Here is a 14,477-nt window from a genome sequence, read left to right as displayed (position 1 = left end):
AAAAGAGCCAATACACATATAAAAAGGTGCAAAGTCTACCTACCTGTCAAAATATGAAAAAAGTAATAATAATAGTAAAGATTATAATAATAATGGCAACTAGAATTTATCATGCTCTCTATGTGTGAATGTATAGTAAACACCTAATTAATTAATTAGATAAGAAACTACTCAGGAAAACAGGAAAAGTTTCAAAGAGGAGGTGATCTCTGAGCTGGTGCCTCATGGACGCAAATTCAGTAGACAAAGCCTGGGGATAAGGGAAGCACTCAAAGGTGGAGGAGAGGATGAGGTAATAACATTTACAAAAACACCAAATATGAATCCAGTTTTTATTCTTGGAACCATTTATATTCTAAAGTGCATAATAGAAGTGACAAGTTATGAAACTGTACAGAGAAGAGGGAGGTTAAGTAAACAGCGTTTACTTCAAGCTAAACAGATTAAACTTAAAAGTTTTTTATTTTATTATTTTTTAGTGTTTATTTTTGAGAGACAGAGACAAAGAGAGAGAGAGAGAGACAGAGGACGAGCAGGAGAGGGGCAGAGAAAGAGGGGCAGAATCCAAAGCAGGCCCCAGGCTCTGAGCTGTCAGCACAGAGCCCAATGCGGGGCTCGAACTCATGGATGGCGACATCATGACCTGAGCCAAAGCCGAATGCTTAACCAACTGAGCCACCCAGGCATGCCTAAATGTTTTTTAAAGGGCATATAACTTAATCAGATTTGTTTTTCCCTGTGCCTTTAATTTTCAAGGAAACATTTGATCAAAACCAGATAGCAATCCATAACTAAAGATCAGCAATACTTCATCCCTAATGAGATATCTTTAACTTAGGTGGTCTTCCTTTTAAATCAAAAACTAAAAGAAACTTCCAACCTAGAATTCTTTTTAAACTTTTTTTTTTACATTTATTTATTTTTGAGAGACAGAGAGAGACAGAGCACAAGTTGGGGAGGGGCAGAGATAGAAGGAGACACAGAATCAGAAGCAGGCTCCAGGCTCCGAGCTGTCAGCACAGAGCCTGATGAGATCATGACCTGAGCCGAAGTCGGACGCTTAACCGACTGAGCCACCCAGGTGCCCCTCAACCTAGAATTCTTTACCCAGCAATTATACCATATAAAAAATGAAGTGAAATAACATTTTCACTTATCGCCATCATACCCACATAAAAGACCATACTAAAGGACAGTCAGGCAACTGAGAAATGCAGAAAAGAATAAAGAACAATAAAAACTATAAATATAAATGGGGTAAAGACTTTCCTTTGATAACTGGTGAAGGAATTCCCGAAGATTATGATTCATCCATACAAATACTTTAGGACTATATATAGTATATACCTTCCCAGTTTGTAATTATTGGCAACAAGATATTGGCAACAAGAAAGACTGGCAACTTGAATAAAATATTTCCTATCTATGCACTATGGTAACATTAACATTTAAAATCAAGAAAACAGATTTTCCATTTCACACATTTTTACTTTATATTTCTAATACTTGGTAACTTTAAATACCAAAAGTACTGGGTTTAACCCTGAAATGATCTTAAAACACTTCTCTAACTGGCGTATAATTATTTTCCATTAAACCATTGTTCTGTGACTCAAGAGTCATCTGATTTACATAAGTACTAGTTAAGCACCATAGAAATTCTAAAATATATAATTAGAATGTCACAAAGCACTTAATCCATCCTGTCAAAACAGAGATTATTTTAATTTCTATTTTACTTTTAAAAGAAATCCTATTTACTTTATTTTCTCTAATAGAAAAAAAAATTAGTAGGATAAACTTACAATGTACTTCCCCAATCAAACTTTAAAATGATTCTGGTCAACCACAAACTGACTCAAGTAATTGACTCAAGTAATTAAGTATTTTTCTGAATGTATTTTAGTGAAATATGTCTGACAACATACAATAATATCATATAATAATTAGGTTACCGTTCTACAGAATTACAAATTATTTCACTGATTATTATTCTTACTCATGCACAGATAAGCAGGTATAAATTCCGTCCTTATAAATTATTCAAGTAAACTAGATGCATTTCTAGCATAAACAATTTTGTTAACAGCTCTTTCACGTAGGGTTAAAACATAACCATAAAAAGCTATTATTAAGTAACATATTCCACTAACCTGAATTCTCACACACACACACACACACACACACACACAATGAGCTAGCTTTATCATTTTCAAACATCCTGACACTATTTCAAAAAATAAAGACAAAATCATCTTTCAATTATTTTTTAAAATTTAGAAACAAAACTTCAATTGTTTGCCAGCCATAGATTATAATACAGAAAACTTAAGATAAATACTATGAATATTATGAAGTTCAAATAAAATTCTAGCCTTAATTTATTGAAACATATTAATAAAGAATATATACACTGATTCCAAATGAAGAAGTGGAGTACTATGGTAGATTTTCTCAGTGACCTACCAAAAATTTCCTAACAAATAAATTAAACAATCATATGACTCTTAAATCTGCCATACAGAGATATATACCTGGTTCTCACAACTCATACTAGATCTTTTTACACTGTAAAGTCTTTCTTTTTTCACACTGATATTTTCTTTGTAACAAAATACTACCTAGTCAGATCCTAAAGTATGAATCTTTAGAAATGAGATTAGCAAAACAGTTTAAAAATACTTACTGTCTTGTTTCGTAATCTAATTATGTCTGAGACAGAGCCAGCGCCACAGTACTCCATAACAATCCAGAGGTCTGTGTTCTTAAAATAACTGCCATAGTACTTTACAACATATGGGCTAAAGAAAAATATACAGACCATTAAACTTAGTTAATTCCCAAAGAAAATTATTTCTTAATCCCAATACAAAGTATTTTCAACATTTCATAATGTTCCAATAAGTAAACTTAATGAGTAAACATCTATAGCACATCAAATTGTCTATATGTAGGGTTTACCAACTGTGCATAATTAGGCTTTAACTCATGGATGAAATTTAACAGGATTACAAATCAGAGGAGGCCCAAATGCTCTGAGTGATTCCCAACAAAACAAGGCTTTGTTTTGGCAAAGGACTTAGTGTATAACATAAGGAACAAATGAAAATATTTAACTAAAGCATTTTAAATATAAATCTTTAAGGGAGTTCACATTCAGTCAAATATTTTTTTAATGAATAAATGGGCTTTTTTTCAGTCTAATTATGTGTGTTTTTTATATGAAATTCATTGTCAAATTGGTTTCCATACAACACCCAAGTGCTCATCCCAACAGGTGCCCTCCTCAATGCCCATCACCCACTTTCCACTCCCTCCCACCCACCATCAACCCTCAATTTATTCTCAGTTTTTAAGAGTCTCTTATGGTTTGGCTCCCTCCCTCTCTAACTTCAGTCAAATATTAATACTCAACTTTAAAATATTCTATAATTCAACAAGGCCAAAAAAAATTATTTTTAATTCTCTTTTATTTGGGTCTTTAAAATCCAGAGATAAGTAATCACAACTATTTTTGCTTTAAATGCAGATAATTAAAATTAACAATTTAAAATATTTTTAAACTCAAGTTTTATGCCTTTCAGAGCAGAATAAACTATGTTTATAACCTGTTTTTAGGAAGACTTAGAAAGAGACAAGTAGTCATTTATTTCTTTAATATTTACCTAATATTTATTAAGGGCAAGCTATATACACTGATACGTAAAACATCTTATCCAAGTCAAAGAGGCAGAGTATCCATATTCACAGAATACATAAAAAGATGAAAAATACAAGGTAGTATAAGCTAAATCATATACAGCTTACATGCTACAAGAGCTAAAATAAGCAAATGATCATGGTAGAGCCAGCAGAAAAAAACTTGTACAAAGGGTGGTATTTGAACTATGAGAGGATAAAACCTCAAATTATGGGTAGAGGAGAGATAAGAACATTCTAGAAAAAAGAAAGGCCATGTGTGAAGACACAAAATAGAAAAATCAAGAATGGCATGTTTAGGGCACAACTTGTTCAATAGATATTTCTATCTAGTAGCAGCTATCATGAAAAGTGGCAGAAATGGAAGATAAGACACATGAATCAAATTAGCAAAAAATAAAAATAAATGGAAAGTACTATAAAAGACGACATAAAGAGACCACCAAAACAAGAGGTCAGGAGAAGACTGTCAGGGAAGACTTCTCAGTAAAGCCTTTACAATTTCAGCTAAGTCTTCAAATCAAGAGTAGAGCAGATTGGTTGGAGCTTAAGGGCTTAAATTAAAAAGGTAGCTACAAAGCTAGAATTCATTCCTGGGGTTTATCCTTCTGCTTGTCATGACCTCTTACACAGATTTGCTTCCTAACTGGTCTCCTTGTCATAGTTTTCTACCCCATTCTAATCTTTGTTCCATATAGTTAACAAGGTTACCTTCCTTTAAAACAAAGGTAAAATAAACTGATCATATTCCTTCCCATTTAAAAAAAAAAAAAAACCTTAAAAAAAAACAAACTTCCAATCAATAGCTCTCCATTACTGAAAAGGTCTTAACTGCTTCATATCACATGCAAGACATTTCAACATCTACCTTTCTACCCATGTCTCTCATTATTTCCCATCTCATACCTTAAAATTTGCAGACATACTCAACTTTGGTAGGCATTGGGAATGGAAAGTAAGTATCAGGAGTTCCTAAGTGTTCACTGAACCACTGAAGAAACATGCTTGTTTACAAACAAATGAAACTAATCTATAGACCCAGAACTTCAACTTACGGGAAACATTAAAAAGCCTTCTCTACATACACTTCTTTGGGGTGTGAGTGCCTGTGTAGAAACCTTTACAGGGAGTATTGCTCGTACACCTGGCTGTGCCTCAGAAACACTTGTGGCCCAGGTCCCACACCTTAGGAATTCTAATTCAGCAGGTCTTTTAAAAGCTCAATAGGTGACTCTGATATAGATTCAGAGTTGAACTTCACTCCAAAAGAATATCCTTCAAAGAACTTCTTTAAATATTAATTTTCTCATTCAGAATTTTGGATGTATTAAGTGGCAACGAATTCAGACTATGTTCACTGAAAGACACATAGAAAACATATGTTTTATCTTGCAATGCACTAAGTAATTAGCAGTCCTAAGGATAGGACTGACAGCCCTTACAAAAATTAGGGATTCTAACCTGGGCAGCTACCTGAAAAAGCAACTCTGTCTTTAGTGATAAGTCAAGAAAATGGCTTTGGGGAAAGGTAAAATGCTCCTCAAAAAATACTTTGTGGTCCACTCTAATACATAATCAAGTAGGTGGATCAAGGTCCAACAGTTCTATGCCATAAAACATGGCCTCAATAATTTTAATCTAAAAAAGTATTCAAGCAGATAGAGCTAAACAGTCACATTAAGGACACATACCCGAATATAGTTTCTAACTTTCATTCAACATTCATTCAACATTCATTCATTGACCCTCTGCTTAAGCCGGATATTCAATACACAGTGGTGAACCACACAGACTCAACCCTGACTCTCAGAGAGCACACACCAGCATGAAAATACACTGGTATTAGAGAAGTCAGCCCACAAATAAATGTAATTAGTAACTGTGGTTAAAAAAATAAAATAAAATAAGAGGGCTGCCATGAGATAAACTGGTTGAGACTATATTTTGCATTCATCATCTCTCCAAATAAAACTTTCTAGGGGCACCTGGGTGGCTCAGTCAGTTAAGTGTCCGACTTCGGCTTAGATCATGATCTCATGGTTTGTGAGTTTGAGCCCCGTGTCGGGCCCTGTGTTGACAGCTCAGAGCCCGGAGCCTGGTTTGGATTCTGTGTCTCCCTCTCTCTCTGCCCCCTCCACCACTCACACTCTGTCTCTGTCTCTCAAAAATGAATAAACGTTAAAAAAAAAAAAATTAAAAAAAAAAAACTGTTCTAGCTCATATGAAAGAATGGCACAAAACCCATATACCATGGTAGTCCCTTAACTTGGGACTTTTACCTGCCTCCCCCAGAAAAAAAAGAAGCTCTATGAGGTTAGGTGCCAATCTGGCTTGCTCTCCATTTTATCCTCAATATCTCCCTTTTTACAGGTACAAACATACAAATACAAACAAAAGCACTGAATAAGTGAACAAATGAATAATCACAGAAAAGCTAAGAGAAGGGACCTAATGTAGGCCTCCCCAAAAGAATAACATTTAAGGGAAGATTCAAAGGTTGGCTGGAAGTTAACCAGATAAAGAACATCCAGGCACCAAGAACTGTCTGTGCAAAGGCCTCAGGAGAAAAAGAGCAAATCATTCTCAGGGAATCAAAAGATCAGTGTACCTAGAATAGAATGAAGAATAAGATTTAACACAATAGTTGCAGATGGAGAAAGAAGCCTCATAATGAAGAGCCTCAAAACCAAGATAAGGGCTTTATTAGATATGCAAGAGATCTGAGAAGGAATTTTAAGCACAGCAATAACATGATCTAATTTATATTTTGTAAGATTTCTCTGGCTTCTGCATGAAAGCTAGATTACAGGAAAGCAAAACAGATACAGGTAGACCAATTAGAAGATTATGTTAATCTATGTATGCATGAGATCATAATAAGCATATCTTCTTATTTTCTGTATTTGTGATGCTTTGACAAGGACCTGCTGACAAGGCCTCCACTGTCCCTCTTAGGGTTAGCTAATTCCTAGAAATAGCACCTGTGAGCATACCTTTCCTATGCAATCAAACCAATCTGGAGTCCATACCCTCAACCACCGCCAGGGTCACTATTCCCCTAACTTCATCAACCCAGAGTCATGTACCAAACAAGTAGGGACTGCCCTACACCCAGTGAAATCATTACTCATTGAAATCATTCAAACCAACCAATCCTAGACCTCTTTACCCCACCTCATCCATTCCTTCCCACAGAATCACAATAAAGGCTCTTGCCCATGTTTTCCATGTTCTCCTTCTGCCTCCTATCTGACCCTGGTGCTTCCCTGTATAAGCTTCCTCTCCCCTTCTCACCCACTCTTGCACGGCAGGCTCCCTCCTCTTGGGGTCTGTAACAATTTATCTCCTGATCCATTGGTCTCACCACACCTAAACAATAATAAAACCTACATTTTTAAAAAGAGATGTTGGTGAATTGAAGGGAGAGTAAAAGAAAAAGCAAAGAAAACAAATTCGTGAGATTGTCAAGGTACACTCAACACAATTTGATAATGACATAGACTGGCAAGCTAAGAGACTGTAAGCCGGTTTTCTTCTATGTTGTGCACACTGAACATAAGCTTAAGACTGACATATTAAGATTAAAATTTAGGTGGCTCAGTGTGGTGAGCATCTGATTTGGCTCAGATCACGATCTCAGAGTTTGTGAGTTCGAGCCCTGAGATGGGCTTTGCACTGACAGCGCAGGGCCTACTTTGGATTCTCTGTCTCCCTCTCTCTCTGCCCCTCCCCTGCTCACACTCTCTCAAAAATAAACAGTAAAAAAAATTTTTTAATAAAATTATTTTTAAAAGATTATAATTTAACGCTGTGATTTTAAAAAATTATATACACAGGTACTAATATGGTCAAAGAGTTCAAGACCTGTGACTTCTAACTCAGTCTGTTTCCACTGACATAGACATCATTCATTTAAATTCATTCATCATTCATTCATGTATCATTTTATTATTTTTTTTAAGTTTATTCATTTATTTTTGAGAGAGAGAGAGAGAGAGAGAGAGAGCGTGAAGGGGGGGTTGGAGAAGAAAGAGAAGGAGACACAGAATCCGAAGCAGGCTCCAGGCTCTGAGCTGTCAGCACAGAGCCCGATTCAGGGCTTGAACTTATGAACCATGAGATCATGACCTGAGCTGAAGTCCAACACTTAACCAACTGATCCACCCAGGCACCCCTATGTATCATTTTAAAATAATCAATGTTTACTAAACAATATAGATGGCCTAATGGCAGGAGCTAGGGAGACAAAGGAGTAAACTTCAGTGACTAAAAAAGGCAGTCAAGGCAATGGAGAACTCCTCAAGAAGTTTATGCAAGAATTTAAAGAGGATTACATTGTGCAGGACTGTCAGGGGTCAAAGGGGTCACTATTCATTTCAGCCAGCAAGGTAACAAACTATACAGTTATTTAGATTTCTTAACATGTTTTTTAACCACACATTGATTCTTAAACGCTAGAGAACGCAGAGTTTCCTTCAAAACACTAGCTCTACGCTATTTAATTTTAAGCAACACACAAAATTTTAATTCAGCCATAATTCCTAAGAACCTTGACTAAGGATGCTGCATGGGTTTATAGGACTTATGAGAATCCAGTAACTCTGTGTAGTCTTGCCACTGCTAAATAGTTAAATATGCCTTTAAAAATTCTATTGGGTGGAGGGACAAGGAAGACGCAAGTCAAATTACTGCATACACCAGGAAGCAAGGTGAAACACAATGCCTTGATTACTGGGGTGACAATCGTAAGCCATATTCTACTCCTCTCTCCCGTGCCACCTCCTCACCGCTTCATTCTCCTGTCCTGTTCATGTATGTCCCTTCCCCTATTTAACACCTTCAGCCCAATGAAACTATGTACCATCTTCCCCAACTTTTTTTTTTTTTGGCACATCCCATGCCTAATGACCATATTCTTTCCATTCCTGTCTCCTTTTCACAAAGTAGTTTCACTACCCTAAAAATCCTCTGTGTTCCATCTATTCACCCTTCCTACCCTGCTAACCCTTAGCAACCACTGATCTTTTTATTGACTCCTTAGTTTTGTCTTTTCTAGAATGTCATAAAGTGAGAATCATACAGTATGTAGACTTTTCAAACTGGCTTCTTTCACTTAGTAATATGCATTTAAGTTTTCTCTATGTCTTTTCGTAGTTTAGTAAATCACTTCCTTTTAGTGCTGAAAAATATTCCATTGCCTGGATGTAACACAGTTTATTTATGCATTCACCTACTGAAGGACATCTTGGTTGCTTCCAAGTGTTTGCTAATTATAAATAAAGCTGCAATAAACATCCGTGTGCAGGTTTTATGTGAACGTAAGTTTCCAACTCCTTTGGATAAATATTAAGGAGTATGATTGCTGGATCATATAGCTAAAAGTAGGCTTAGTTTTGTAAGAAAATGGCCAAACTGACTTCTAAACTGGCTATACCATTTTGCATTGCTACCATCAATGAATGGAAGTTCCTTTTGCTCCACATTCTCACCACTATTTGGTGTTGTCAGTGTTCCAGATTTGGGTCATTTTAATAGGTGTGTAGTGGTATCTCATTTTAATTTGCATTTCTCCAATGACGTATGATGGGAAACACCTTTCCATATGCTTATTTGCCATCTGCATATCTTTCCTGGTAAGGTATCTATGAAGGCCTTTTGCCCATTTTTTACTTGGGTTGCTCATATTTTTGTTAAGTTTCAGGGATTCTTTGTACCTTTTTGATAACAGACCTTAACAGGTAAGTCTTTTGCAAATATTTTCTAAAGTCCTCCCATTATGAGCATGTGAAAATTAAAATACTAAGAAATGGCTATTTTTCATTACAGAAGTTTCACTAACATCCTTCTATCATCTTAACAGTGCTCTAAACTTAATAGGGGTAACACAGTGTTTTTACAAAGGCTATATGAATACTCTCCTATGAAAACTGAGCTGTTTCCAATATAAATCTAAATCACAGCAATTTATTTCTGGGCCCACCCAAAAATGAATATACATATACATGAACTAATACGAATTGCCAAAATTCATCACAAATCCTTCAGTATGGTGATTTTCAAACTTTTTTTGTGGGGGGGAAGGCCCTCACTAACAGTATTTTAATGGAATTTTACCCAGAAACATCAGCAAATAGAACAGGCAGGAGAGGGACTACTCTGGTAGAAGCCTCTAAGCAGACCAGCTAAAAATGTGCTATTCCCAACACATGGATTGCCTCTCCTCTTTGCCCCCCAAATCTAAGTAATTCTAAATCACTGTTTGGGTATGACCTCCCTGGAGTAGCTTTCCCTGAATCTCCAATGGTGAGGTGTTGGATATGTATTCCGACCTACATAGTTTCCATAATTAGCCCATCCCAGCTCTTACCACACTGTATAAAACAGTCCATCCATTCATCTGCCTCTCCCATCTAACTGAAAGTCCCTCTAAAGTCTAAGACTCCTTCATTGTTGTATCTCCTGTGAGCAATGCATAAAGGCTCCCCTTACCAGTATGTACTCAATATATATTAGTTGAGTGCATAAATAAGTGAATAATTGTGTGCCTTGATGCATGTGGTAACAACACATTTCTCCTGGTTTACACAGGAGAAGTTCCAGGAGTAGTGTAAGGACAAGGAATATAGGGGCCATATCAACTGTGGTTCCCTTGTCTCCAAATTACCTAGCACACAGTATTCCTAACTATTACTGACCAGCTCCTGCCTCCACCGCTAGCAATGCCTTGAGAGTGCTTCAGTCTGAAGTGCTGGAATCTTTCTGTAGACCCTGCTTTCTTCAGCACAGGCTAGAGTAGCAAATGTGTGTTCTTATGGCATCCCAGTCACTAACTAGCTGTGTGATTTGGGACAATTCATGTAAAATCTCTAGGTCCCATTTTCTGTATATGTAAAATTTTTAAGTTCTAAAATATGCTTTAGCACAAAGAGTCTTTTCCTCAAATAAAATTTTAGAATGAGCCCCAATATAGAAAAAAGATAAAAGCAATGGCTGAAGTTTCTCATTCTGCTCAATCCTTCACTGTTGGAGGAAAACACCCTCACCTCCTTAGAGCAGAATACATTTGCAAAACTCTAAATTAATAGACCCTACAGAGATCTAGCCTAACATTAACATTCTATGATTTATATATTCAACAAATATTTATTAAACGTCTACTCTGTGCCAAGCACTGGACTAGACACAAAAGATTCTGTAATAAACAATGTAGATGGGCTCCCTCAAATATTTATGCCAAAATGCAGTATTAAACACATGTTTAATATTCACTAAAATGAACAAAAAATTTAAACACCCTCTGGTCTCTTTTTATAGACAATTTGCCAAATGTTCATATAGCTGAATAGACCTTATTTTAATTTCAAAAATGCAAATCTCATTTTCTCTAAGTGGGAATTTTTCAATTTGTACTGTTCTCTTACAAATCATTTGTATGTTAGTTTCCTGATACCACATCTAAATTAACACTAGTAATTAGTAGCTAAAATGTAATGCTTGCCCTGTCATTTCCTGGTTTTTTTTTTTTACTTGTCCTATCTTTTAGTATTTTTAGGATCTTTTAACCTACTAATTTTTCTGATTCTTCACTATTTCATGTGAACAGTGAATCTGAAAGTAAAATCCAAAAGGCATGAACTATTTTTTACCAGTAATTGTTCCACCATATTTCAGTCAACAAATATTTGAGACATCCCTACCACGTACAAGACATTCTGCTATAAAGTGGTACAAAATTTCTAGAACTTTATTCACATTTCTTTCCCCTTTTATTCTTTATTCTTCTCTCTCCTGAGCAGTTGAAAATATATAATGACAAAGGACCAGATTTCCCTAGGGTTCCCTCAACCTACAACACTCTTCCATATTCCTTATTCATACCGTATCCATTCACATTCACTCAACAAAAAGTACAGTAGTGCTAGGCATTGTAACGTGTGGTAATATGAGTCCCTCTCAGGAAAAGAAGAGAAGGATAAAGATAGTGAAGACATTTCAGAAGGAGAATCTATAAGATAGTGCCCTCAGAAGTATCAGAAAAAGAAACAAAGATGACTCTCAATTTTGTTGTTGGGAGACTAAGTAGGTGATGATGCCATTAACAGAACAGGAACTGAAGAGGCTTCTCTGCAATAATTAAAAATTTGGTCTAAGAATGTTAAATGCGAAGTTCCTTCTGGGTATTCTCCAGTTGAGTCGCCCAGACTAGAATCAGTAATTCCCGTATTTAAGTAACCACTGTGTGGCAAGATCCAGGGCACTTACTAAGACATACTCCCAAAATCACAGAATTTAAGAGTCAGGTGACAGAGAATGCAAGTAAAAGTGTACTTAAAAGAGAAACTCAGGTAAGACAGAAGACTGGAAGCACAGGCACAATTATAAAGGACTTTATATGCCATGCTTAGGAGGTTGGATCTATCCAGGCAATGGGAAAGCATTTAAGGTTTTAAACAAGGAATGGCTTAATTAGATTTGCATTTTAGAAAGATCACTCCAGTTTTAGGGTAGAAAATGGGTTGGAAGAGTGAAAACTGAAAGCAAAAGAAACAAACAGGTAGCTGAGAAAGAAATGTGAGCAAGAACAGATTGGTCCTAAGATGCGCAAAGATTAGAGGAAGATGTGTATGATAGGTAATATTTGCAACCCTGCCTTTCCCAGAGCACACTCAAGTTAAAATCTCTAAAGGATAACAGTAGTCCCTAAACTACACTTAATCATAAGAATAAAGTAGTAATAGCAACATGCAAGTATTAAGCCCCTGATAGGCCCAACACTATTCTATGCTCAATCTTTCTTTTCTACAACAAACTGTGGTAACCATATTCTTATCAAATTACCAGATTAATAGTAAGGTGTGGGAAAATTTTGAATCACATATTTTGATCTGGGAGCTGAGGAATGTATTTTTTTCTATAACCACTTGAATTTCCAGTTATACAGCCTTTATGGAAAATATATAATCTAAATATGTAGTACACAATAAAGAAAAGCAAAACTGAACAGACTCAAGCAACAAGGTTCTTCTATGATTATTCAGTCACCTCATTAGCCAAAGGGCTTATAATATATGGACCTTATACACTTTTGGAAGAGAAAGTTTTTCATAGACCTCTTACTAATATATTGGGCCCTGATCGGATTAGAGGTGACAACGTGTCCAGATTCTCCTGAGTCATCAGCTGTAATATACCGTGTGGCTCAATCAATTTTGATGATTAAAACATAAGTTGAGGGTTTCTGGGAAAGCTCTTTCCTGCCTTTTCCCTTTTTTCTTCTACTGGAACATAAACATAAGGCTGGAGCAAGAGCAGCCCTCTTCGAACCACAAGATAATAAGCATGAGGACACAAGCCACGTAATAAGGACAGCACAGTATAAGAAAAAAAGTCTGAGTCTGAGACTGTGGTTACTTTATGCTGCTATACCAACCCTACCTGGAGACCACTGTAAAGGGAGAGTAATGAAATCCCTCTTTAACTAAGTAACTATAGGCTAAACATAGTCCTAATTCATAAACTCTGCGTTTCTGACCAAACTACTTAACAGGGCACATAAGACACTTCACAGTCAGCTCCATTTCCCTATCCCATTTCACACCAATCTCTGTCTCATGCCTTCCACTCCGGTAATTCTAAACCTTGTCGGAACAGCACATACCAGTGAGCTGATTTTCACCTGTCTACCTATAATTCTCTTTACTCTCTCTCAGCCCTCCATTTCTCCACAATTTTAATTAACTCTTCCTCAGCATGCCAGACTTCATAACTGCTGGCTGGGAGTTAAGGTACCCTGCCTCCTTGCTCTGACATCACCCCATGCACCGGGGAGTACAGGGACTGTGCTGTATTATATAGCTATTTATGTAAGTATCTGTCTTCCCAACTAGATCACTAGCCCCTCAAGAAGAAAAGCAATAGTTTAGTTCTTTTGGTATTCCTGGACTCTGGCATAGTAGCAGCTGGCCCACCAGCAATGCTCAGTAAATGTTTGTTGAATGAATTAGAGTTACATAAAACATGGCTGTTTTTAATTAGTAAAAACAATTATATAAAAAAGACTGTTAAATGATCCCCCTTCACATTAAAAAATAATTTTCACCCATAATTTGCCCTGAAAATAAGAAAATGGCTTAAGTATTTTCTGCCACCATATGTTGCTTTATAAGATTATTTCCCCCTTAGAACTGTAAGTCCTAAAGACAACACCACGAAACTATCCTTATCGTCCTTGAAGGATTAGTCTCACTTCAGATGGAAAGTCAGAAAGCTAACCAGATGTCCAAAGAATACATTTTCTTACATATTATTAGCAAAACTCATCAGAATGAAGGTAAATAAAGAAATAAAATCTCTTCATACCTGTCACATTGTTGCATTATGGAAATTTCTTTGATTATTTCCTGAAGATCCGACTCAACAGGTACTTGTTTAATTGCCACAACCTGACCAGATTCCTTATGTATTGCTTTAAATACACTTCCGTAAGACCTAAAAGAAACCAAGACGTTTATTTTTTTCCTTTCAAATATCATAGGTATTAGAGAAAAAGTCTACTATGAGTGAGTTTTTGCATGTAGTTTTTTCTGGTTTAACACACTATTTACGGTGATAACTCAAAGTAAACAAATAAGAAAAGTGAATTATACCTTAGCTTTAATGCTTCAATTATATACTTAAAATCTACTAAAATCATCAAGTTCATATATAAAGATTTGCTTTTTTCCTTATGAATGAAAGAAGTAGACTTACGGTTTGTCAACTCAAACAAATGCAGCATT

The 14,477-nt window shown here is 36.1% G+C and overlaps 1 protein-coding gene across 1 annotated transcript in view; it reads right to left on the bottom strand.

Moving 5' to 3' along the window:
- Window positions 1-14,477, bottom strand: part of STK3 (serine/threonine kinase 3) — a 288,672-nt gene that overhangs the window by 227,862 nt on the left and 46,333 nt on the right. The window contains exons 3-4 of the mRNA XM_030304020.2: window positions 14,059-14,187; window positions 2,687-2,801 (exon numbers count right to left, since the gene is read on the bottom strand). Coding sequence (XP_030159880.1) covers window positions 2,687-2,801; window positions 14,059-14,187 — 244 coding nt within the window. The remainder of the gene's footprint in view (window positions 1-2,686; window positions 2,802-14,058; window positions 14,188-14,477) is intronic.

This window comes from Lynx canadensis, chromosome F2 (assembly GCF_007474595.2).
Source record: "Lynx canadensis isolate LIC74 chromosome F2, mLynCan4.pri.v2, whole genome shotgun sequence".
Taxonomy (NCBI): Eukaryota; Metazoa; Chordata; class Mammalia; order Carnivora; family Felidae; genus Lynx; species Lynx canadensis.
Note: the sequence above shows the minus strand (reverse complement) of the source record. Positions and strands in the feature narration are given on the sequence as shown.